Genomic DNA, 21386 nt, shown 5'->3' with positions numbered 1-21386 from the left:
AAAGTTTATAGATGTTATACCTAGTTGTCCAATTTTTGAAAGCATTTGTATGCCCAATAAATTTCACCAACTTTTTAAAATATTCAAATGAGTTTATGAGTACAAATCTAAAAATCGTATACATCCTTTCCTTTCAAAAGACTATTTTAAATCAACGTGACGTCAGCAAGGCCGTGACTTTTAGTCGCGATTTCCAGAGCACTGGAATTTTTCGCAGTGCTTTAAATAAACAATTAGCCTCTGCAGTTTTGCCTCGTTTTCGTTTTCGTTTTCGCTGCCCGCTGCTCGGCCAAAAATAGGAAGGCAATTCTCGTATTGTGGCGGGGCAACGCCCAAGAATAAATATAATCAAAGGCTGTCAGCATTGGCAAACAATAAAAATGCAAAAAGGCAAAACGAATTGCTGGACTACATTTCCATGTTTGGGGGCACTTGGCTTAAACGCCCGGCGCATTGCAGCCTCTCAACTTGAAATCGTCATGGGCATGCAGATCAAAAAACTGGCCACGTTTGTTATTTTTTCTTTTCGACTTGGGTCAGAGTGTCAAACTGGCCAAATGTGAGACTGAAAGCATTTAGATGACAGCTGCAGCGAAAAATAAGTGCAATCCATTAATCACACCCAATATGATTATGCATAGGGCCCGCAACGGGTCTTGCTGGAATGTCATACTCGTCTAACTGGCGCAATTAGATCAAGTATGCGAAAAAATAAAAACAAGATCAATTTTCATTTGAAGAACGGGCCCTTCACCTCGAGTCTCCATTAGAGCTTCATTAGCAAAGCAGCTGGCCTAAAACATGCATTATGGCCAACCAATTCCATTGAACTGATGACGAAAGACCCAGCGTTTTATTGCACATTTTGAGATTTTCATTTCGATGATCAGCGGACACAATGCAGGCCAATTTTTTAGGGCGTGCTCCGTCTGTTCTCTGTTCTCTATTTTCTATTTTATATTATACCATTGTTTCGCTTTGGCAAGTGGGCGGGGCGCTCTAGTAATAACCATCTTGTCGGTTTGGTAATGATCGGTCAGTTTATCGCCCGCGAATCGCATAATTGGCGCAGGTTGTTTTCAGCCGGGCGGCAATTATGCAAATTTTCAAAACACATTTACCTGGCACTGGGTCTGCATGCAAAATGAAATAGCTGAAGTGTAGTTAAACTTAAAAAAAAAAATCAACATTTTTTATTAGATTTTGTTTAGTAACCTTTTTGGAAAGGACTTAAATCGAAACGTGTGTGGTAGCCTTTTGACATATCCTAAATCGCATGACTTAGCAGCCCATTGCTGAAAAGTCAACTCATTTTTGACAGCTCAACGTGATTTCAACGTGAAATTGTGAAATTTTCAGAAACTTGCACTTCCTCTTTTATTTTTCTATCAGCAAGATGAGTCAATTGGTGGCCAAGGCAAAGACCCTAGTCAACAGTAAGATGTGCTCCACTAGTTTGGCCAACTTATAATCACAATATGGTATTACGCAGAAATGATTGTGGCAGCACGTCCGCAGCTCGATGAATTCTGGAAGTATGCCAAGGTGGAGCTATCACCGCCACTGCCCGCCGATTTCCAGAAGCTGAAGCAGACCGCGGAGGCCGCCAAGAATGCGTCCAAGAAGGACATGAAGGGGCAGCTGAAGAAGTCCGGACTCTCCCAGGTGACCGTCGGTCAGGCCTGGCTGAATATGCTGGTCACCGTGGAGGTGATTACCTGGTTCTACATGGGCGAGGTCATCGGTCGTCGTCACCTAGTCGGCTACAAGGTTTAGACAAAACATATTAATAGTATTCTCCCTATGTTTTTGTGTTGTATGCAAATTATATCTTTTTCTGTGGCCAGGTGCACTGAATAAAGGTGCATTATCAGCATTACAATCATGGGTGTAGCTGTTTGTATTGTCTTTTTCCCATAAAATCCCCTTTACGTTCTCGATCTGTCGTATTTTCCTTTGTGTTCACATCCTGTGTAATATTAAAGTTAGAAAGTTAAATGGTATAACTGGTAAGATATTAAAAACTTCATACTTTTCGCAATCGGCAAGTAGAGTTTTTAAGTGCTTCCTAATGTCTGTCAGTGGGCAAGTATTTTGCATACATAAATTCCCTGTGACCAGGTGCACAGCATGTGAACTCCCACTCCGTCATTAAATAGTGCCACGCCTCGCATTCCGGATACCCATTGGCCCGGCATGAGCAGCTTGCTCATTGGAGGCCCGAGTCTCTCGCTGAGCTGGCATTGATCTTGGACATGGAGTTCTGATATTCCGCTGCGAGGCGAGTGCGCAGGCGTCCGAGCGGCAAAGCGGCAAGGCGTTGGGTTTCTAAGGCGGCAAGATAGCGGACACGGCCGGTCAAGTGGCATAAATCAGATTGACGCCGTGGCAGTTGCACAACCCAAACAATGGCATCCAACGTGTGGCCCAGTGGAATGTACTGGTAAAGTAAATAAGAAGTAATAAAAAATATTAAAATTATAATTAGAGCAAAAGTCAGACGTCTAAAGGTACTTTAGTACTTATTTATACAATTTTTAGGAAAATCAGTATACCTCATTTACATTCCAGTAAATGTAAGCATTATAATTATAACTTAAGCATTTATTTGTCTGACTGTATATCAAATTTAAGCGCTTGTCCCAATTTTAATGGCATTTTAATAACAAAGCATGCCTGCTGGCACCAAACAGCAAGCAGCAGTCTTTGTTGCAATATCACCGCCCGATTGCATCATGTTAAGGCTATATGGTGGGTCCTTATCACAGCTCCCCGAACGACTACGCCCACTTTTGGCCAGATGAATTCGAATTTCGTATTAAAATCGCATAAACAGAATGAAACTAATTGGCTAAAGGAGCAGGGCAGGGCGGTTATCGGCTCGGGGGGGTGGGGAGGAAATCAATGTTAGCCACGCTTGAATTCAATTTGGCGGCGCGCCGATTGTTGCAACTTGTTGCTAGCAAACGTGGTAGTGGCAACAAGGTGGAGACGCAGTTGGGTGGGCTTTTTTTTTTGCCAGCCGGCGAATTTGGTTTCCAGCATTTGGTAACCAGCATTTCCACCCACACCGCCAACACCTCTGGCCTGCTGCTCATTATTTAATTTGGCTTTCATACACTACTATGTGTGAAACTAGCAATTGCGGTTCACCTGGCACACCTGTAATGTTCAGTTTTAAAACTTTAAAATAGCAAAGGAACTGCAAATAGACAATGTTTATAAATTTACATGAACATTTTAAATTGTAATCATAGCTTTAATTTGAAATCATTCGCTAATCAAAAATATAATTACTTGGTATTTTTCATACTTCACAGCTCATAGGTACTAAGTGCTTATCAGTTTTTTTATTGTTTAAATAAATAAAAATAAAAGAGGTATATTTTGGTAAGATCATCAAGTGGTCGACCAATATTCAACTGATTTACTTTTAATTGTTGTTCAAACTAAATTAATTTAACTAGCCTGCATAGGCAATCACACTTGGACTCTGGCAAGGAATTTTCGAGTGGGCGGCCTCCAAAAGGCTGAGTTTTTGTTTCGAATCGAACCGAGAGGCGCAAATGATACAATTGCAATCGTAACGTAATCAATTGGTCAAGTATGTTATTGCCCCGTAACCGTTAGATGGCGATCAAGATCTGCGGTTAATTAATCCAATTGCAATTAGCATGCTAAGCGGACGCTTAATGGTCATTAAGAGAAGGCAATAATTAACCACTTTAGTGGTCGCGGTTGACACTACACAACTGTCACAACTAACAAAGAGCCTAGCCACACAATTGTTGCTAATTCAACGAGTTCTATATGGGGCTGGTTAGTGTGTTTATGACGTTAGCAAGTGGCTAGCGGAATTTCAGCTATGGTCCCCCATTTTTCCTACATATTTTCCTTTTTGCCATCCAGCTATCCAGCTGCTGGCACGAAAATCACAAAAATCTGAACGAGTGTGTGCAACAAGTTTGTTTGCCGCTCATGCAACCCGCCAGATACTTGTCGCTCACTCGACTGCGAGTATTTGGCTACAGGTTGCAACTGCCAGCCGAACTATATTTAGGCCACCAACCAGTTGTGGGTGCGGATAAGAAAGCCGTGCCGTTGTGGTGTTACGAAATCCAGCCAGCTATGGAGTGGTATATCTTTTTTTACTTGGCTTTCTGGCTTTGAAAATGGTTTGCCAGTTTTCACGGGAAAACGCCCTGTTCTGATCGATTCTGCGGAATGAATCACTCGACTGCAGAACTGGCTCGATCCTTCGCCGGAACACTGACCTTATTCAACAACTCATCGCCCACACGCAAGTGTGATGGCTTAAATGGCTATATACACTTGCAAAAATATCACTATATGCACTCAAAAGTAATTGGACTATTTACTCACACCTGCTCATTAAGGTGGTGTTACCTTTGTATATGCATTTTATTGCCAATAAAGCTAAAGCGAATATAGCTAATTTCCAAGTCATAAACGATCTTTTTGGGAGTACTTTTTACTATTAATGACTTTTAATGAATATCTAAGATACATAGCTTACAAAAGTAAAGGTTTGTGTAAAGCTTGCTATATTAAACCTCCGCTTAGTTAGGTAATATTCTTTACATCTAATAAAAGTGCACCTGTTATGTTATATTATTTGTGTATTAATATACCTGCAACTATTTAAAATAGTATATATTTAGTCAGATAGTAATTACCAATAATAGGCTAAGAAATAAAAACAAACTTTGCTTTTCCAATCGGTAAACTTAATTCCTGTGTAGCAAACAGAGGTGATCACCAAAAAGTGAACTGCCTTCGCCTTGCCAACAAAAAGTGCGAATTGCGTAGACCACAAATAAAAGGAAATCGATCGCAGTGGGCCAAGTTGAACTCGATTCTGCGTAAAAACCAGAAACAGCTAAGTGCGTTTGCCTCAAGTGCAGTGAACCCGTTCGAAGCAGGAAGCCGCAAAGTGCGTAAACTTGAACTTGCTGCTGCGCAGTCACCTAAAAAGCGAAGGGGTGGCAGAAGGGGGCAGAGGGGTTTAGGCCAACTTGCATTCGGTAGCCGCGTCATGCGTTCTTTGGTTTTTGCGTGTACGCAGCCGCCGGTCGAGTTGCGCCCACTTGCGGCGAGCAAAGAAAACAAAAAGTGAATGGCTGGCTCTAGATTTATGGCCAATTGCCATGGGGCTTGGCTGCCGACACGACACTAAACAACGCGGCAAAATGTTTCGCTGCCGTTTGCTTAGCTGCCACTTGGCCCCCGCCCCTTGCCCCCCACAGAGTCGACTCCCCTATCCCCCAACCCCAACCCCAATCCCCTATCCCCCAACCCATTTCTTGGCCTCACGTTTCGTCGGCAATTGACACTTTTATTGAAAGCCCAGGCATTTTTTCGCTTATCATGTTTTCCGTCAAGTCTATTTTCGGTCAAACTGTTGGGGCATCAAGCCAGCAGTTATTATTATTCCACTTTTTATTCACAATATAGGATACCCTAGGAAATAATAATTTAAATTTGTTTTTATCTGGCTTCTTGCATTATTAAAATATAATAAAATGACTGCTTTCCGATATTGCTTATTGATAAATGAATGTATAGATATATTTCTATAACATGCAATATATAATATTTAATGTAAAATGTAATTCACTATATATATAATAACATGGCAACCGAAAGTCCTATATATCCCAATGGAATCGGGACAATTGGCTAACGGCTTTCAGGGGTCCGCAGTGGGCGTTAAGGCTTTGCGGATTTGGTCTGAACCGCATTACTTTGCATGGGCATTACTTAACTCTATTGCGGTCGTATCAAGTTTTTGCACATTTTTCTATTAATAATTGCAAGTGCGAGTGTGCGGCGATCAAGGCAAACCGCCCCTGCTCCAGATCGACTAGTACTCTCGTTTTCCGTTCAAAGACCAGTTCGGTTCGGCATCTGTTTGTTAGTTGGCAACAAAGTGGTCCAGCTGCGGAGCAACTGCGTCTCGTTTCTGGAGCGGCTTTTTGTCAACGCCCCTGCTGTAGCGCCGGTCTGAGGCCCCGGAATTGATTAATTACTGACATCGTTAATCGGCCATCGATCGAGATTGTTTTGAAGCCACTTAACTGTCCAATGTTGAAGCTGCACTTGAAGGCGTGGGAGTTGGGCAAAGGGTGGGGCATCTAATTGCCTATCCAAAGGTGAGTCGATTCCCTGGCAATTGCTTAAGAATTATTTGAAATTATTATTGTGGAATATTGCATATAAATAGTTACCTAAGACTATGCTTAGCATCTGCTCGCAATCACAATTAAAACTACCTTCAATTGTTTTAATAACATTTTTTTATTCAAAAGAAACAAATTTCCATATGACAACAGCGGGGTGGATAAATATAGACCAGAGAGTATAGCGGAAAGCGATAGACTGGAGAGGATTGACTTAGATTGCTGAAGAAATGAGACCTCAACGAGGATCTCAGGAGTGGAAAGACCTTTCGGGAACTTAAAAAACCAAAAAATGTGGTAAAGATGCGAGCAAGTGGCGGTCAGGATCGATGTAGGGGTTATCCAGGGGTCCTTTCAGGTGTTTACCAGGTGCCTGGTGCGGGCTCCAGGTTCACGGAGGCAGCGGACTGCACGTGTCCGGGCAGAGGAGCCACATGGACGGCACCACGGGTCTTGGCCACATAACTGGCCTCCGGAGCGGCGACGGCCACCACGGCGGGTGCGTGAGCAGCAACCACAGCAGGAGCGGACACGACAGCAGGAACCGGAGCGGCAACCACCGCTGGTCCAGACTGGATGAGCACGGGTCCGGCTGGGGACAGGGCCAGTGGAACGGCAGCGGGAATGCCAGCGGGCACCGCAGATGCCTGGATGGCCACCGAACCGGCGACGGCGGGAGCACCGACCACCAATCCATGGGCGGAGGTCAGGAGCGGCACCACCGAGCTGTTGACACCATAGGCCAAAGCGAACAGGACTACGACAACGGCGAACTGGAAATAAGGAACTCCATTTAGTTTCATACTCAGCTACCTTTAAGACTGATAGAACAAATAAAAATTGGAAGAAGTTTCTTTATAATTTGTTCATAAAAAAACTGATGGTATGATGTTACAAAACTCATGCTATGAGTATCAACATTTTTCAATTTATGACTCTGGGTAAACTTTTTTTTTGCAGCATTCCGATTTGTACAAAAATGTGTTACCATACAGATGTAATGCTACTTAAGAAGTACATAAGTATCTTTATGTTGTCCTTTTCGAAATACTAGTAGTAGTTGGCCTAAGCTTCAGTTATCCAATATTCCTTCAATCTCACCTTCATGTTGGCTTATGTGATCTCAGTGACGCTTGAAACGAAACTAACTGACATCTGCCCGTTGGCCAAGTGCTTTTATAGCTCCGATCCATAATTCCATTTAGCATATAAGGCCAGTTCTCGGATTGATCAGCCATGTGTATGTTTGCTGCACAAATGCGGAAACTGGCCCAGAGAACAAACCACGTAATTCCTCCAGCCCCAACCTCAAACCCCAACCCCAACCCCTTGACCTTCCCGAATCAATATCCACAATTCATTGACGACAATTCAAGTGCGCGACAATTAGCCACGCCGGTTGACATGACGAAAACAAGACTGGTCTCATTTGATTCGGCCAATCCATAACCATGACTTCAATCTATATTAAAGCCATGTCTCGGGTGCCCCTAACAACAATGGATACGCAAATTACAAGCCACCGCAGCAGCACTGAACCACCATCGCCCCACACACAGTCAGCACCACTGGCTGTCCATTTAAATTTCATCAGCAGAATGTAATTAAATTCACTTCAGTAAGCTCGCCCTGATATTAATGTGCCGGCCGCCAGTTCTAGGCAAACTGATCCATTTTGGTCACCGGCTCTAGAAATCTCGATTGCATTTGCATATCACTAATGGAGCCAACGCCAACATAACATATAACTAGGAATACTATATATAAATGAGAGTACATAAGTAGGAAACAATTCAATCTCAAATAAAACACATATTTTAAAGAATATTGACAACAGAGTTTTGTAACGTTTAGTTCATATTTATAAATAAGGAATTCATAATTTAATAATTTTATTATGAAATGTTAGCATTATACCTTTTTGTAGAGTATATTTATATCTATTGATTCCATTAAGAAGCGATAAGTAAATCAAACCACTTTCGCTTTCAAGTCGGGAAGCAATCACTTAACACATGTAAAATTCTACCTAATAGATTACGAGGCATTTGAATATCAGTAAAGCCTGTTATAAACAAGAACGGTAAATTTGTAGAGTAGATTTTCCTAATTTTAAAAATTCAACAACACATTTCCTTTCATTTAACAGTCAATTTAAGATTTTGACAAAGCAAAATCTTCAGTCAGTATACACAAACACCTAATTCCGTTTCAAGCGAGCATTATTTATATTTTCAAATACTATACTTGATGTGAAGAATTCCCTCTGGGAACCAGAAACACTCTAGTTTCGCGAAAGGATTCAGAGGATTTTTAGACATGGCACGCCTGGTGTTTACGGAGAAAGATCACAATGCATACGATCCCAAAAAGTATAAGGTAGCTACCAAATAATGTGCTCAGAAATGGTTAAAAATCTCTAACTTTGAATTGCATCCAAAGGTGGTGCACAAGAACCACTGGCGACAGGTGAGCCTTCTGCTGCAGCCTTCGAACAAGAAGTGGTGGGAGGATCCCGATGTCATTGTTGCGTGAGTAGAGAACATTCATTGCCGAACCACCAGCTCAGTGGGTAGAGTGGGCGGTGGGTGGTGGTTTCTGGTTGGTGGTGAAGTGGAAGTGGTTGGAACACGTGTGTCAGAATTCATTGTCGTCAAGTGCTTTTCGTGCTGTTTATAGCCACACTGAGAGAAATGCTTGAAGATTTCATTAGTAATTTTAAGTAAATAAAATTAATAATTCACTATTCACTTCGTAGGATTCAGATTCATATGAATAGTTTCTTAGAATAACATCAAATAGCTCGCTACATGTGTAACTATCGTAACTATAAAACATCACTATTAAGTTAAACAATTTATTTAGAAAGAATTTTCATTCAAATATAAATGTATAAAAGATGCAAATAATTACCAAAACTTGGTTATTTTCTCCAGTGCACTGAAGTTGGCCGATTGTTGGTTCGGTGACTCTGACACCGATTGGCGCCAATGCAGTGCGCTGCCATTCAATTAAGATTCTTTGCCACAGCCACAGCCATAATATTTTATTGCATCCATCAAATTGTCAGACTTACACATAAAGTATGGCCCTGCCACACCCAGAAATATTTCCATGCCAATTAAATGTGCGATGGGGAAATATTCGCACTCAATTGCATCACATCGTCTGATAAGATTATTTATCACCAACCCATCCTGCGCTTTCCAAAACTTGTCCAAAAATCATCCTCGGGTTGAGTGGGTGGTGCTAATTTCCGGACAACGTTCAGTCACGCGATGCTAACGAAGCCTTTGATAGATGGCTCAACTTCGCGAATGCAAATGAACACCCAGCTGAGAATAAGAAGGGGAGCAAGTGCAGCCATCAGCTGTCGGCGAAACTTTGGCAAGTAATTGGGGAACAGGAGTGATGGAAACGGGAAATTGGCTTGGTTATTCTCACTGGGTCGTCGGAAAACTCAAGTTTCGCGGGTTTCAGTGCTTTTTGGGGCGGCAATGTCAGGGAATTGTCTGGCCCCAAGGTTAAGATCCTGGCCAGATATGGGGAAAATTGAAACTGAGCGAACTAAGTGCTTGGAAAACTTTACAAGCTATGCGTTTTTGAGCATGTTTTCAAAAACTAGCAAAAAACAGGAATATAACACAGCTGTAGTAAAAGTATATTTCCTAAAATATTCTTTCAATATAAACTTATATAAATTTCTTTAGTCAAAGAAAAGAAAATTGAAAAGTAATACAATAGAATCCAGTAGAGCCTCTACGTAGCAGAGGTACCCTTAGTAATGGGGCTAATGTCAAAACAATGTGTGGTGGGGAAACCCATTGGAAACCCACCTCCCCTCGCTCCATTAGCACTGGCTACACTCGCCTTTTGTCTGGGCTGCGTATCCACAATGATGCGAGGTGCCAGGAGGTGTAGGGGGCCCCCAAAAACAATCGCGAACGGGGTAATGAAAAAGGCTTTTCTGGTGGGGGATAATACCATATAATACACCAATGCAATGCCGACACTTTGCGTGTTCAATAAAAAGGAAAGCGGCAGGCAAAAAAAAAAAAAGAAAGGAAAACGGAAAACGGTGTCAGTGCGAGGACAACGAAGAAGGAAAGTACTTAAGCGGCGCGTCACTCAATCAGAATGATATTATTTTTAATGGCGCAAAATGGATACAATAAACAGCGAGTACGAGCGCGTGGCTGCCACGCAACGGACACGGACACGCCGACGTTGGTGGTGATCCCACCCAGAATCAAAATCAGAATCACAAAACAGCGCCAGAAGCAGAAGCGGTGTGTAGCCATATGAAGTTCGGTCGTCGCAGGATGAGGACGAAGTTTTTAAACGGAATCGGAAACTTAATTACATTTCAATTTGGGCCTAAACAAACTGTTCCGCATATGTCACTCACTGCGATGAAGTCTGATGCCGCCGGGATCGGAGTGGTGGGCGCGGGCGGAACTGTTGCACTATCCGATTCCAGGGAGTGGGCACCTCCGCCGCCGGGCAACCGATGTGCCACAGTGACTATGCTCCTGGCCCAGCGGATTGCACGCAACGCTTGCTGGTCAGTCGACGAGGAGCCCTCGTACAGTGCGAACAAGATGAACGTCTGGCAAACGCTGGAGTACCTCTCGGGGCTGAGTCTGCGAAAGAAGTACAACTACGAGGGCTTCTCGGACACCCAGAATGTGATCAGAACCCTCACGCCATCCTGGCGACGGGATAGTTTCGCCGAGAAGGCCAAGGCCGAGGAGCTGACCGGCGGCACTCCCACCTCGACGGTCAAGTACACGGATGAACGCTCCGCGAGTGCTCCCATCATTGCCATCCAGGATCCGGGCATTAGTACCAGCTTCCAGAGCAGCGATAACGTCGCCATGGCCGTTCGTTCCGGGGCGAAAAGTCCGTCTGGCCTGCGCCGGAAACATCGCAGCCGGAACCGGAAGCGCAATGCTCCGCTTCTCGATCCCGAGTACGCTCTCTCGCCGGAGGATCTGCAGGACCTGGTCAAGTGCAAGTAAGAATAAAGCAATCACTTTTCGCACAGTGTGTTTAATATACTGAACTATATATATTTTTAATAATATTATTATTTATTAGTATACTTAAGAAAATGACATATTTTCTCATAAATAAGACACACACTATTGGAAATTTTGAAAGGGCAAATGCATATGTCAGTTTTTCAAGTGTAACTATTCATAAAAGCTTTTCGCAAAGCTTAGCAGGAACAAAAACCCACGTGGGCTGTAATAAAATGATATCAAAAACTCAAACCATTCATCTATATGAATTGGCATTGCAGTACTTCCTTTTAACAAAAATGCATATTTCAATGCCCCAACAAAACAAAATGTGTTTAACAAAAATAACAAAATTAAAAGAAAAATCCGATTCTAGCTCATATTTTCTGTGTTACAACCAACATTAAGCTGATAGTTCAGGGTGAAACGGTACTGGCAGTACATAAACATAGATTATGTTGCGACTTTCAATCAACAGAAAAATGCCACCTAGGAAACTATTTGCTAAACAAAACTAAAAGCTATTGAAAATGAATGCAGCGAGAAAGTGCTTGTTTATTCCACCAAAGGTTACAAAATAAGATTATCAGACTCTCAAAGTTATTTCTTTGGGTACGAATCGCGATGCCGGAAGACGTTGCAATTAAAGTTGGCGGAGCAGGTGAAAGAGACCATCGTAGAAGTGGGCGGACCGGAAATCAAATGACTCGCTGACGGGTTGCAAATGTGAATGGCATCAGTGCTGCCATTGCTAGCAACTTTGGTACATATATTCCAACTAATATTTTAACATACATTTTTTTAAAGAACTAGAATCATTGAACCATGAACTCAGCTAATTCCGCATAAAGTAATAGTAATAGGCTCCAGATCTAGCCAAGAATTCCTGATCTAGTAAGTACATGGCATATGCATTGCTTTGCCATGATTTCTCTAATAGAGTCATCACTGGCTAACACAAAATGCGAGGACCAATGGCGTCACACAGGCAATGCGAAAGTTGAAAATTCGAACGTATTGGCCACCAATAAATGAAACAACCACCCAACCACCGTTGACTCCAACTCAATACAAAGTGTTTGCTCAATTTCCGCGCTACGAGTCGATTAGAGGAAATTATTGTATGTCTCGTTGGCATGAAATGCGGTCATAAAGCCAAATTGTTATCTGGTTTCACGGTAATGTGAGATTGCCCCTTACCACCCCCGGAATCCAGCTCCTCATCCACTGTCCCCCTTTGTATTACATCCTTATAGAAGTAGTTTGCCTTTCCCTTGCGGAAAACTTTCACTCAGTGGTTCCGTGCTCAAACAAAGGGACACGGAAGAACGAGATCTAACGGTTAAATAAACACCGACAGTTGTTGGCCAGAAGCAAAGGGCTAAGGGAAAATCCGAGAGTGAAATGGTTAGAACGAAACTGGCTTTTCAGTTCCCACGACACCTCAGAGTGGAAGCCTTCAAAACAAAAAGAAATTTCAATACTTTGGCTCTGAATCGAGTTATATATTTGGCAGGGTAAATGAACGAAAGAAGTTTCAAAATTTTAGGCTTTTGGTGGTTTTGGAAAAAAGGATGTGACTACCTCTTCTGATCATCAACTGCTTATTTCTGATTTATTTTGGCTTTACTTGCTCGTGGCAGAAGTCCAAGATTTCCTACACGCGATTTGCTAGTAAAATGTTGTAGAATATCAATTGACTATCATATATCCTGTATTATCCTGAACGACAATATACCCTTTAAGCCATATTTTAAAACACACTCTACTCTCGAGATCGAAAGTCATACAAAAAGTCTCGTTATCTAAAATATATATCACTTGGAGTGTCTGAAACTTAACCTACCCTTTATTTTTGAGGCTTATATACTCGAAAGCATAACATTTTAAAGGATTGACCAAGTCCTTAAACTGTTGAACACCAACCCACAGTCGAAGCTCACAAATCTTGAGCACTGCGCATTGGAAACTTGTTGACACACTACGCTGTCAAAATATTGACATTGGTGTCGTGTCCTTACGCCTAGCATTAAATGCTTTAACATGCGATGTGTAGGCCAGTCAGGACGCGAACACCGATTCGGATTCGGATTCGGATTCGGATTCTAGAGCGGCATCGGAATCGGGACTCTAGTGCCAACGCTTAGAAATCGTAAGACGCTGGGGAGCAAAGTGAAAAAGTGGGTTGGTTCATTTTCTTTCACGTGCCACTCGACGCCACACACACGTGTGTGTCAACTAGAAAGTACGAGGCAAGCGGCAGCCCAAGGAGTCGAGTCCTGCGAAAAGGGCGCCACATTCGCCGGTTGACTTTGTCGAGTTCGGGTGAAAGTTCCGCAGGTTGTGAGTTCCCGTTCGAATTGGTGCGAAAATGAGGGAATAAAGTGAACACCTTTCGATTCTCTCACCTGTTATGGCTGGAAAATCTTTGAGGGGGAAGAGGACCAAGAAATCCGTGTCAATGATGAAGATCAGTATAGAGGAGGACTTCCTCATCGACTTTGTGCAATGCACTTTGGAGCCGGAGGAGAGGTAAATGCTAGAATTCAGATAAAAAATTATAAGTTTCTTAAAAGGTTATGATTGCCGATAAAACGCAAATCATATAAATATTTTATCCATCGAACGGTTTTATTATAGGTCAATTGGAATCGCATTTCAATAACAACCAAGAGCAAACATATTTATTTGCCCAGCTACGTGTTGCAATTATCAGTTTTAATGGCCAAATGGCTGAAGACATAAATGTCAACGCTTCGGTAAATTTATGCACGTCCCTGGCATTAATTAGCGTTGCACCCTTGCAGGAGCTGAAGTTCTGCTTCCTTCTTCCTGCTCAACAACCCCGCATCCTTCGGGGTTCGCTTGGGTTTTATGGCTCCTCTTCAATAGCCGATGACAGGCAAGTGTAGCAGTGGCAAGGGGCAAGGGTGTAAGTTAATATGGCTCCTTGCTACGCTGCAAAATGCCGCTAATTAAGTCATAAATGTAATCAATGGGACTTTTCTGCTCTGACACATTACGCCTATAGGCAGAAAGGAGTGAAGGGGCGTCTGAAAGCAGCGTAATTAATGGTTCTTAGTTAAAAGGCAACGAGGAAAATAAAGCAAAGTACAAAATGAATGCACCAAAAGCAATCCGAATTAATGATTAACAATTTGAAACATTCTATAGAGCAGAATTAAAAATGTATTAAGATCTACAGGCAAACATCGGACACCATTATGAACAGTGCCATAAAGCCTAACGCTCCAATAAAGTCTGGGATATATAACCATCCAATAAATCATATTCATTGCGAGCACTTACCGAATAAAAGAACAAACAAAAGCGAGACTATTTTTAATGCGTTATTGAGCCGACTAGTGCCACAAATGGCCAAAGGCAATCGGATATGCTATGTTAACCCACTCGGCGCCCACGCACACTACACTATGCAGAAATGGGTTAATGGCAGGGGAATCCCAGGTGGGCGAGCCGTAAATCATGGCCCACCCGAAGAATGGTGACAGCAGCGGATGCGACCGTTGCAAATGTCACGGGAGTTGCACTCGAGAAGTTTCGCGGAAGTTGCAATAAAAAGATGTGAACTATCACAGGAACTGATACAAACGAAGGGGTTTCCTTGTTTATGGCGAGCGGGTCATAAATTGAGGCTTGCAACTCGGGATTTTCTAGGGCACAGACATGACAGACTGCTTTCTTACCGCAACCCCTTTGGCCGTCGTGGCGTATACGTAATTTATGCATGTAGCATGTAGCATGTGACATGAGCCGGGTTATTGATACGACGACAACACCCATTGATGTCCTGAAATTTCATTATCAATGTCAATGCCAACTGGGGTAGAATTTTACTTTCCTCACCTGCTTGTGATTGAAAATTGATTGAATTGAACTTTGATGACTTTGAACTATTGCCAGTTACGATTTTCGTGGCAACATCAAAGACAACATTGTTTCTGTTAAAAATGTGTTCTGTTAATAGCCAGCTCGAATTGAATGATTTTTTATTGGGTGCTTGGGGTGGCAAAGCAATCTTGGCTTCGATCCAAGAAAACGCCTGAATAAGAATCCCTATAAACTAACCCATATAATTGTCAACTAAGCGACAAGCATTAACTAGGACTGACTAATCTTCCCATGATGAATTTCGAAAGCCACATGGCACGAGTACGGGTACGCTGATGTTTGTTAGATGAGTGCACAAGTCTCATGACCTGCCCGCATTAAGTTGCTTTATAGCATGTAGAAATAAAATACCTATTTACCATATAGAACCGCAAAAAGAAAGAAGAAAGAAGGACCACCATGTGAGCCATTGCTAAAAAGCCTAGCGAAAGTCTAAAAGTCTGACGAGCCGAGACAGTCTTCCCCCGCTTTGTCCACCGCTTATCCATGAATCCTTCTGTGGGTTCTCTTCTACACAGTCCCATCCTGCCCTGCATGTCTAACATTACGCCCAACAATTTTTGGGGTGCTGGAAGGTGAGGTTTATATGGTTGTTGTTAGTCTTGTTGGCTGGTGTGCATATCACGTGAAAAGTATAAGAAAAACTTGGGAGAACAGTGGAGCAGTTTGTTAAACCTTAGCCAGGTTTTCCAATATAGTGCATTATGTTTTAGATAAAACAAACATGTTTTATAGCTACATTAAGCAATCTACGTTAAACTGACCATATGTGAATTAAGATGCGTTTTTTTCGGAGACCTCTTAAGAGAATCGGTTCTGGTTCATTGGCACTTTAGTCTCACAAATTTCATAAGAGCCATCTTTCGTTTGGCCCATTGTGCTGGGAACGAAGCAGTTGGGGAACGACTTCTTGTCCTTGTGTTGTCGGTTTCGGGTGTTTGGCAACCAAAATAATATACTGGCGGCAGTTGGCGAACGCAGCGAGTGAGCAGCGCTATAGTAACAGGCCGAGAATGCGGCCCGACCTCATTCGTTACCAACAGTTACAAGCGCTAAAACGCCTTCAGCGGACGACCCATGTGGGATTTTCCCACCTAGGTGTGTGGGTAAGTTGATGGCACCGCCAGGTGGGGGTGGTGAAGGTTGAGCCTGTAATTAAGCGTAGAATTTACGGGCTTACATTTGCTAGAAGCCATTAACATTGACTTGTCTCCCATTTGTTCTTTTCATTATGATTGCGCACATTTTTTCATATCTCCGCCCGAATTTTCCGCTCACCTTGCCGCAACTTTTCCGTTTCAGTTTCAATTTGCCGCGCATTAGCGCCCGCCTGGAGCGTCTGATGGGCACCAATGTGGTCAAGCTGACGGACCGAAGCTACATGAAGGAGCTGCGGCAACGGATCGACGAGGATTACCGCAAACAGCTGCTGTCCCGCATTCGCGCCCGTGAGGTAAGGAATGGATACTTTCTAATCCGGGCAACCCAATTAACCCCTTTTGGAATCCAAACACAAATGTGACCAATTTGCTTGGCTGGTAATTTAATTTTCATGAAGTTTAGAAAGGGGAAAATATGAGACGAGAGTCCTAAACAAATTTGTCGCCAGGGAGAGTCACGTAGAACATTTATTTCCGAGGGTGAGACCGGGTTGTATTCGCTTTTCGATAGGATAAACCAGTCGATATCTTAAATATTTCCCAAAAATGTTCACTTTTTACAAATCTGCTTGTTATAATGTCCTCTTTCGTATTTACTTTTATTGGAATTGGAATAATTTAATACTATGTTTACAGGAAATATATCCTGTATGTAGAACTTTACTACGTTTTTGGTGGTATTTCTATTTGGTGGTTTTCTTTAGTTCTTAAGACCTTGGCATCCGGTAACTTAAAGTCTTGAGCTGTGTTTTTTACACCATTGACTTGCCTACCCTTTTCAAGTTTTCCTTTTCACGGCAGCGCAGCGAAAGTGTCCCGAAGTTTTTCAATGACGCCGACACCGCCTACTTATTCTCTGTTTTCCAGCGCGCCTGGCCCAAAGCCCAAACAATTGAATCCAATGAGCCTCCGACATGAAAATGGCAAATCCAAGCCGTCAAAGTAATAAAAATTAGACCAGAAGACGAGTGGAAAGCAGGGGAAGAGATAGCAAAAGTTGCCTTTTATGTCGGCGAGACATGCGAGTCTCCAAAACTATGAAGTACAAAGTGCTTCACTGCGGATACGAATACTTAGAGATCTGTCTGTCCGATGTGTCCTTAAATGCAATTGCAGTTGACTGAAGTTTTGCAATGATACCGAGCCCATGAAGTAAACTTTCTTGACGCTTCCGATTGCATTTCGTTCATCATTACCGCGCAATGCGCCAAAAAGGCGAAAAAGGGCAGATGAAAGGTGTCGAGAAGTGTTGATGAGGTTTAGAAATTGATATTTTGGAAACACCACAAACTTCGTTTTAGCCCAATACAATGTGTAAGCCACAAAGAGGCTTATTACCACCCACACTTGGCCACATTTCGGCTTATATCAACCACAGACCCGCCGCTAATAAAGTTCAAACATTTTCTTAGGGCAACGGCTTGCTCTGCCATCAAACGATATTATTGGATGGGAAAACTAAATTTAGTTGGCTTTATTACACAAATTTAATGTTGCTAGATAACGTTTATTCTTCGCTTAATATGCTAAGAAATTGCTTAGAAAGTTCATTGAAATATCTTTATTATAAAATATTTAATAATTTGATTTAATATGCAGTTAAAAGAAGTGGAGCGCGAACGAATGCTGATTATCGAGGGCAAGTCGGACGTAATACCTGACGAGCTGGCCGATGATCCCATTTTCATGGTCAACAAAGATGCCAACATGGAGATCCAAAAGGAGCGCTCCAAGGTGAGCTTGATTCCCGATTAGACTTTACTTAAGTTTTAACCCCTTTTCTAACCAATAGCTAAAGACCGCTCGGGAAAAGAATGCGGAGCGTTTGAAGCTGCAGGGCGTGAAATGGGAGCGGGAACGGCTACAACACGCCGCCAAGGAAGCCGAGCTCTTGGCCAAGAAACGCGAGCGGCAGCGCCAGCAGAAATTGTTGGTGGAGCAGTACAGGACGGAGGATGCGGAGAGGGGAATGGATCTGCTGCGGTAAGTAACTTAAACTCCGGCGCCATTAAATGCCGGCAAAATTAAAAATGAATAACAATACATTATTCCTTGCTGACGCTCGACGCCTTCTGGCGAAGCTTTTTATCCCCAACGAGTTGGGGCAACACGAAAAAAAAGAGGGGGGCCAAGCTGCATGTATTGTAAAAAGATGAACCCACTGGCTTAAACGGCCTTCGGTGGGGGTGGGAAAATGTGGGTGTCGACGGAGAAATTCCAGCAAATCATAGACTGAGGCTAAATGCTCTAAGTTCCAGGAAAAGTTTATTGTATTAAGAAAACTTACTCAAATTCTATGGAAAAAGCCGCTTAAATTTAATGAGCGTTCCATAAAATTTGTAAACAGATTAGCTAAATATTTGGCTAAATTTTCTTGGGAAAGATTTATCTTTTATTGCTGCACAAAGGTGCTAAAAATAACATTATTTAAATATGAAATATGACAAAGTAATCAAAATTGGCAACCCTAGTTAAGGTGTATATTCAACTCAGTTTTTAGTTTCAAAAACCACTGAGTCCTTCGAAGAAAGCGTATCTCCAAATGATGATAAAAACGCTTCGTTCCCAGGGCGCAATCTTAAACCCTGTTTCTTATTTCGCCATTAATATGCATGAGTTGAATGTTTAGTGAGTTCGCTTCAGAATGTAGGCTAATGAAAGGAAACTTCCCCACTTTTCCAGCATCGAAAACGAAGACTGGCGGGAGTGCGAAAAGAGCCTGAAGGAGTTCCTCGAACAGGAGCGTGCCAAAATGAAGGAGCGTTCGCTGCGTATATCCCAGCCCTACTCGTCGGATCCCCAGGACATACAGAATATAGTGAAGGCCAGGTATAGGGATTGAATAAATATGCTTACTCTGATATTAAGAAATATGTTGCCTCTAATTAGGCAAAAGTTCCGGGAGACCGAGCTGCGTATTCGCAACCAGCTGGAGGATAAGCTCAAGGATGTGAAACTGGCGGTCACCACGCAGCAATTAACCGAACTCATCGAGGATGCCCATCGATCCAGTGGCGAGATGATTGTGCGGGAACCTTCGCTGGAGGACGATGACTTCCAGGGCGGCGAGGTGCACACCAAGTATCTGGACGATGTCACCGACGTGTCCGAGGAGACGGTGATCAGCGAGGATGCCATCAGCCTGACCCTGGCCAAGCAGCAGTACGCCGAGGAACTGGAGGCCGAGATGGAGGACGAGTTCAATCGAGGCTTGCTCATCTCCAAGCAGCAGTACGACCAGCTGCGCTTCGAGGATGAGAAGATCGTGGCGCTCAGAAATGCCAAGGTAGGTCCATCAAAGCTTACTCCTTCTTGTATAATTTATACCGAATTGCCACAGGATATTCGCGAGCTGTATCAACTGGCCGAGGAGATCATCGTGGGCCAGATTTTCGTGGAGGCACCGGAGGAGGGCGAGGAGGCGGTGGCGGAGGAGCAGGACCTCGAGATCACCTCGGACCACGAGGCCCAGGAGCCAGCCAAGGCCTGAGAAGCAATAGAGTGAATCAATTTTTACGTTCGATGGGCAGTTTTCGCGAGTTCTACAATATTTGGGAAAATATTTGGTTTCCCATCCACGGGATCGGGATTCCAGATATTTCATCAAATTGTGCATACATCAGTTAGGCTGGGGTACCCACACACTTTGTTAAACGTCGAAAGAGCAAGAGGATTCGAGAAACGTCACTCAATCACAGCGTTTAGGTTGATAACTTGATAACTGTCAATAGGGTTTAATTAAAGCTGTAACGAGGTGATAGTGCCCGCATGACAACACCAATAAAGCGGCCTAAAAATCCGAAATCAAACGCGTGAGTCAACTTCACATTTTCACTCGCCAACACCAACGTCGATAAGTATGCTACAAATATTTGCCAACGCGATACGGAAAGATATGCGGGCTTTATATAGTGTTCTGAAAATTGAATCCCCAAACAAGGATATTGCAGAAAATGAATTTGTCAAATGATAAAGTTCGCTGAGTTGACACACATACGTAATTACCCGATGATTACCATACGTATGGTGAATTTTGAATAACGATTTTTGATTTAACTTTTTAGTTTAAATTAAATGAAGCTTACATTTTTTAAAAATAAATGTTAAAAATAAAAAGTTTCACCAAATAAATGTTTTAAAATAAATACAAAAATATATGAAATATATTTATTTATTAAATCAGTTTCTGCTAACCAGAACTCCAACCACAATTCTCCGACTAATTAGGCGCGCTGATTTGTTTATCATTTGTTTGGCATATCGGCACATGGCGAGATTTCGAGATTGCATGTGCCAAACCAGAAGGGCGTGACGCACTTGGATGAATCGGTGTCCAATTGGGGGGGTGTACTTTGAACTGATGCAACTTAAGTCGCACAACCCGCTTGCCACAAGGAGTGGCGTAGAGTGAAAGAATGCCGACTATAAATAGCAGGTCCTGGCCAAAAATATGACATGAGGAAGCCTCCATTCAGTGCCACTTGCTCCTGCCCCCGAGCACCTAAACTTTTCAGCGGGCTATTATTGGTTTTCTCAGGGTAAGTGTCATCTTCTGTTGCCCCAGGCGATTGGCAAGAAAACCCTATATATGCTTATTTTCTGGCCCGCCTTTTAGGCCAAAAAAAACAACACGCACATACACATACACATACACACTCAAAACAATAACGAAAACATCGAAGGATCGTTTGGACTGTCCTCCATTACTCACGGCAATTTCACATTAAAGTGTCTTCTATTTTTTTTTAAGGCCTGCGGCTGCGACGGTTGTTGACATCCGACTGGATGTCCAGACCCCTCGATTCCTGCTCAGTGTTCCTTTGGATTTGCAGTTAAAGTCGGGGAGCCCGGAAAGGATGGACTTTTGGCGGAGGCCAAGGACATTTAAGTTTAGGCAGCAAACGAAGAAAAACTCAATGACTTAAAGAATAAATTTAATGGAATTAAATTTAATATGCTACCATATTTGATGTTTAAATCTCTTTCTAGTACTTATCATCATTCTATAAATATAATCCTTGCCTGATCCTTTGTAAATGCACCCATATGACAATACCATTTTGCAATGAACTATGGCCATGCAATTTCAT

The 21386-nt window shown here is 42.7% G+C and overlaps 4 protein-coding genes across 4 annotated transcripts; 3 read left to right on the top strand and 1 right to left on the bottom strand.

Moving 5' to 3' along the window:
- Positions 1 to 1276: 1276 nt before the first annotated feature.
- On the top strand, positions 1277 to 1882 carry LOC120455591 (ATP synthase subunit g, mitochondrial). Its single transcript, XM_039641968.2, has 2 exons — positions 1277 to 1436; positions 1493 to 1882. Exons 1-2 carry the CDS (start codon positions 1397 to 1399, stop codon positions 1774 to 1776), a joined length of 324 nt encoding a protein of 107 aa, XP_039497902.1. The 5' UTR covers positions 1277 to 1396; the 3' UTR covers positions 1777 to 1882.
- Positions 1883 to 6299: 4417 nt separating this feature from the next.
- LOC120458543 (adult cuticle protein 1) lies at positions 6300 to 7401 on the bottom strand. The gene is made up of 2 exons (XM_039646223.1): positions 7302 to 7401; positions 6300 to 6973 (listed from the first exon to the last, which is right to left on the bottom strand). Exons 1-2 carry the CDS (start codon positions 7305 to 7307, stop codon positions 6563 to 6565), a joined length of 417 nt encoding a protein of 138 aa, XP_039502157.1. The 5' UTR covers positions 7308 to 7401; the 3' UTR covers positions 6300 to 6562.
- Positions 7402 to 8359: 958 nt separating this feature from the next.
- On the top strand, positions 8360 to 20100 carry LOC120458719 (probable DNA double-strand break repair Rad50 ATPase). Its single transcript, XM_039646468.1, has 8 exons — positions 8360 to 8579; positions 8643 to 8731; positions 16439 to 16589; positions 17896 to 18030; positions 18089 to 18279; positions 18979 to 19125; positions 19186 to 19582; positions 19637 to 20100. The coding sequence occupies exons 1-8, from the start codon at positions 8520 to 8522 to the stop codon at positions 19784 to 19786; spliced, it is 1320 nt and encodes a 439-aa protein (XP_039502402.1). The 5' UTR covers positions 8360 to 8519; the 3' UTR covers positions 19787 to 20100.
- LOC120458720 lies at positions 10364 to 11221 on the top strand. Its single transcript, XM_039646469.1, has one exon. It carries the CDS (start codon positions 10502 to 10504, stop codon positions 11219 to 11221), a length of 720 nt encoding a protein of 239 aa, XP_039502403.1. The 5' UTR covers positions 10364 to 10501.
- Positions 20101 to 21386: the final 1286 nt, after the last annotated feature.

Source organism: Drosophila santomea, chromosome 2L (genome assembly GCF_016746245.2).
Source record: "Drosophila santomea strain STO CAGO 1482 chromosome 2L, Prin_Dsan_1.1, whole genome shotgun sequence".
In the NCBI taxonomy this organism is placed as follows: domain Eukaryota; kingdom Metazoa; phylum Arthropoda; class Insecta; order Diptera; family Drosophilidae; genus Drosophila; species Drosophila santomea.
Note: the sequence above shows the minus strand (reverse complement) of the source record. Positions and strands in the feature narration are given on the sequence as shown.

Bases quoted from the DNA above. Each gene is read 5' to 3' on its own strand.
- LOC120455591 (XM_039641968.2), top strand. From the start codon at position 1,397: ATGAGTCAATTGGTGGCCAAGGCAAAGACCCTAGTCAACA. The intron at 1,437-1,492 runs GTAAGATGTGCT...GGTATTACGCAG, and splicing joins GGCAAAGACCCTAGTCAACA to AAATGATTGTGGCAGCACGT.
- LOC120458719 (XM_039646468.1), top strand. From the start codon at position 8,520: ATGGCACGCCTGGTGTTTACGGAGAAAGATCACAATGCATACGATCCC. The intron at 8,732-16,438 runs GTGAGTAGAGAA...TTTCCGTTTCAG, and splicing joins GATCCCGATGTCATTGTTGC to TTTCAATTTGCCGCGCATTA. The intron at 18,031-18,088 runs GTGAGCTTGATT...TCTAACCAATAG, and splicing joins TCCAAAAGGAGCGCTCCAAG to CTAAAGACCGCTCGGGAAAA.
- LOC120458720 (XM_039646469.1), top strand. From the start codon at position 10,502: ATGAAGTTCGGTCGTCGCAGGATGAGGACGAAGTTTTTAAACGGAATC.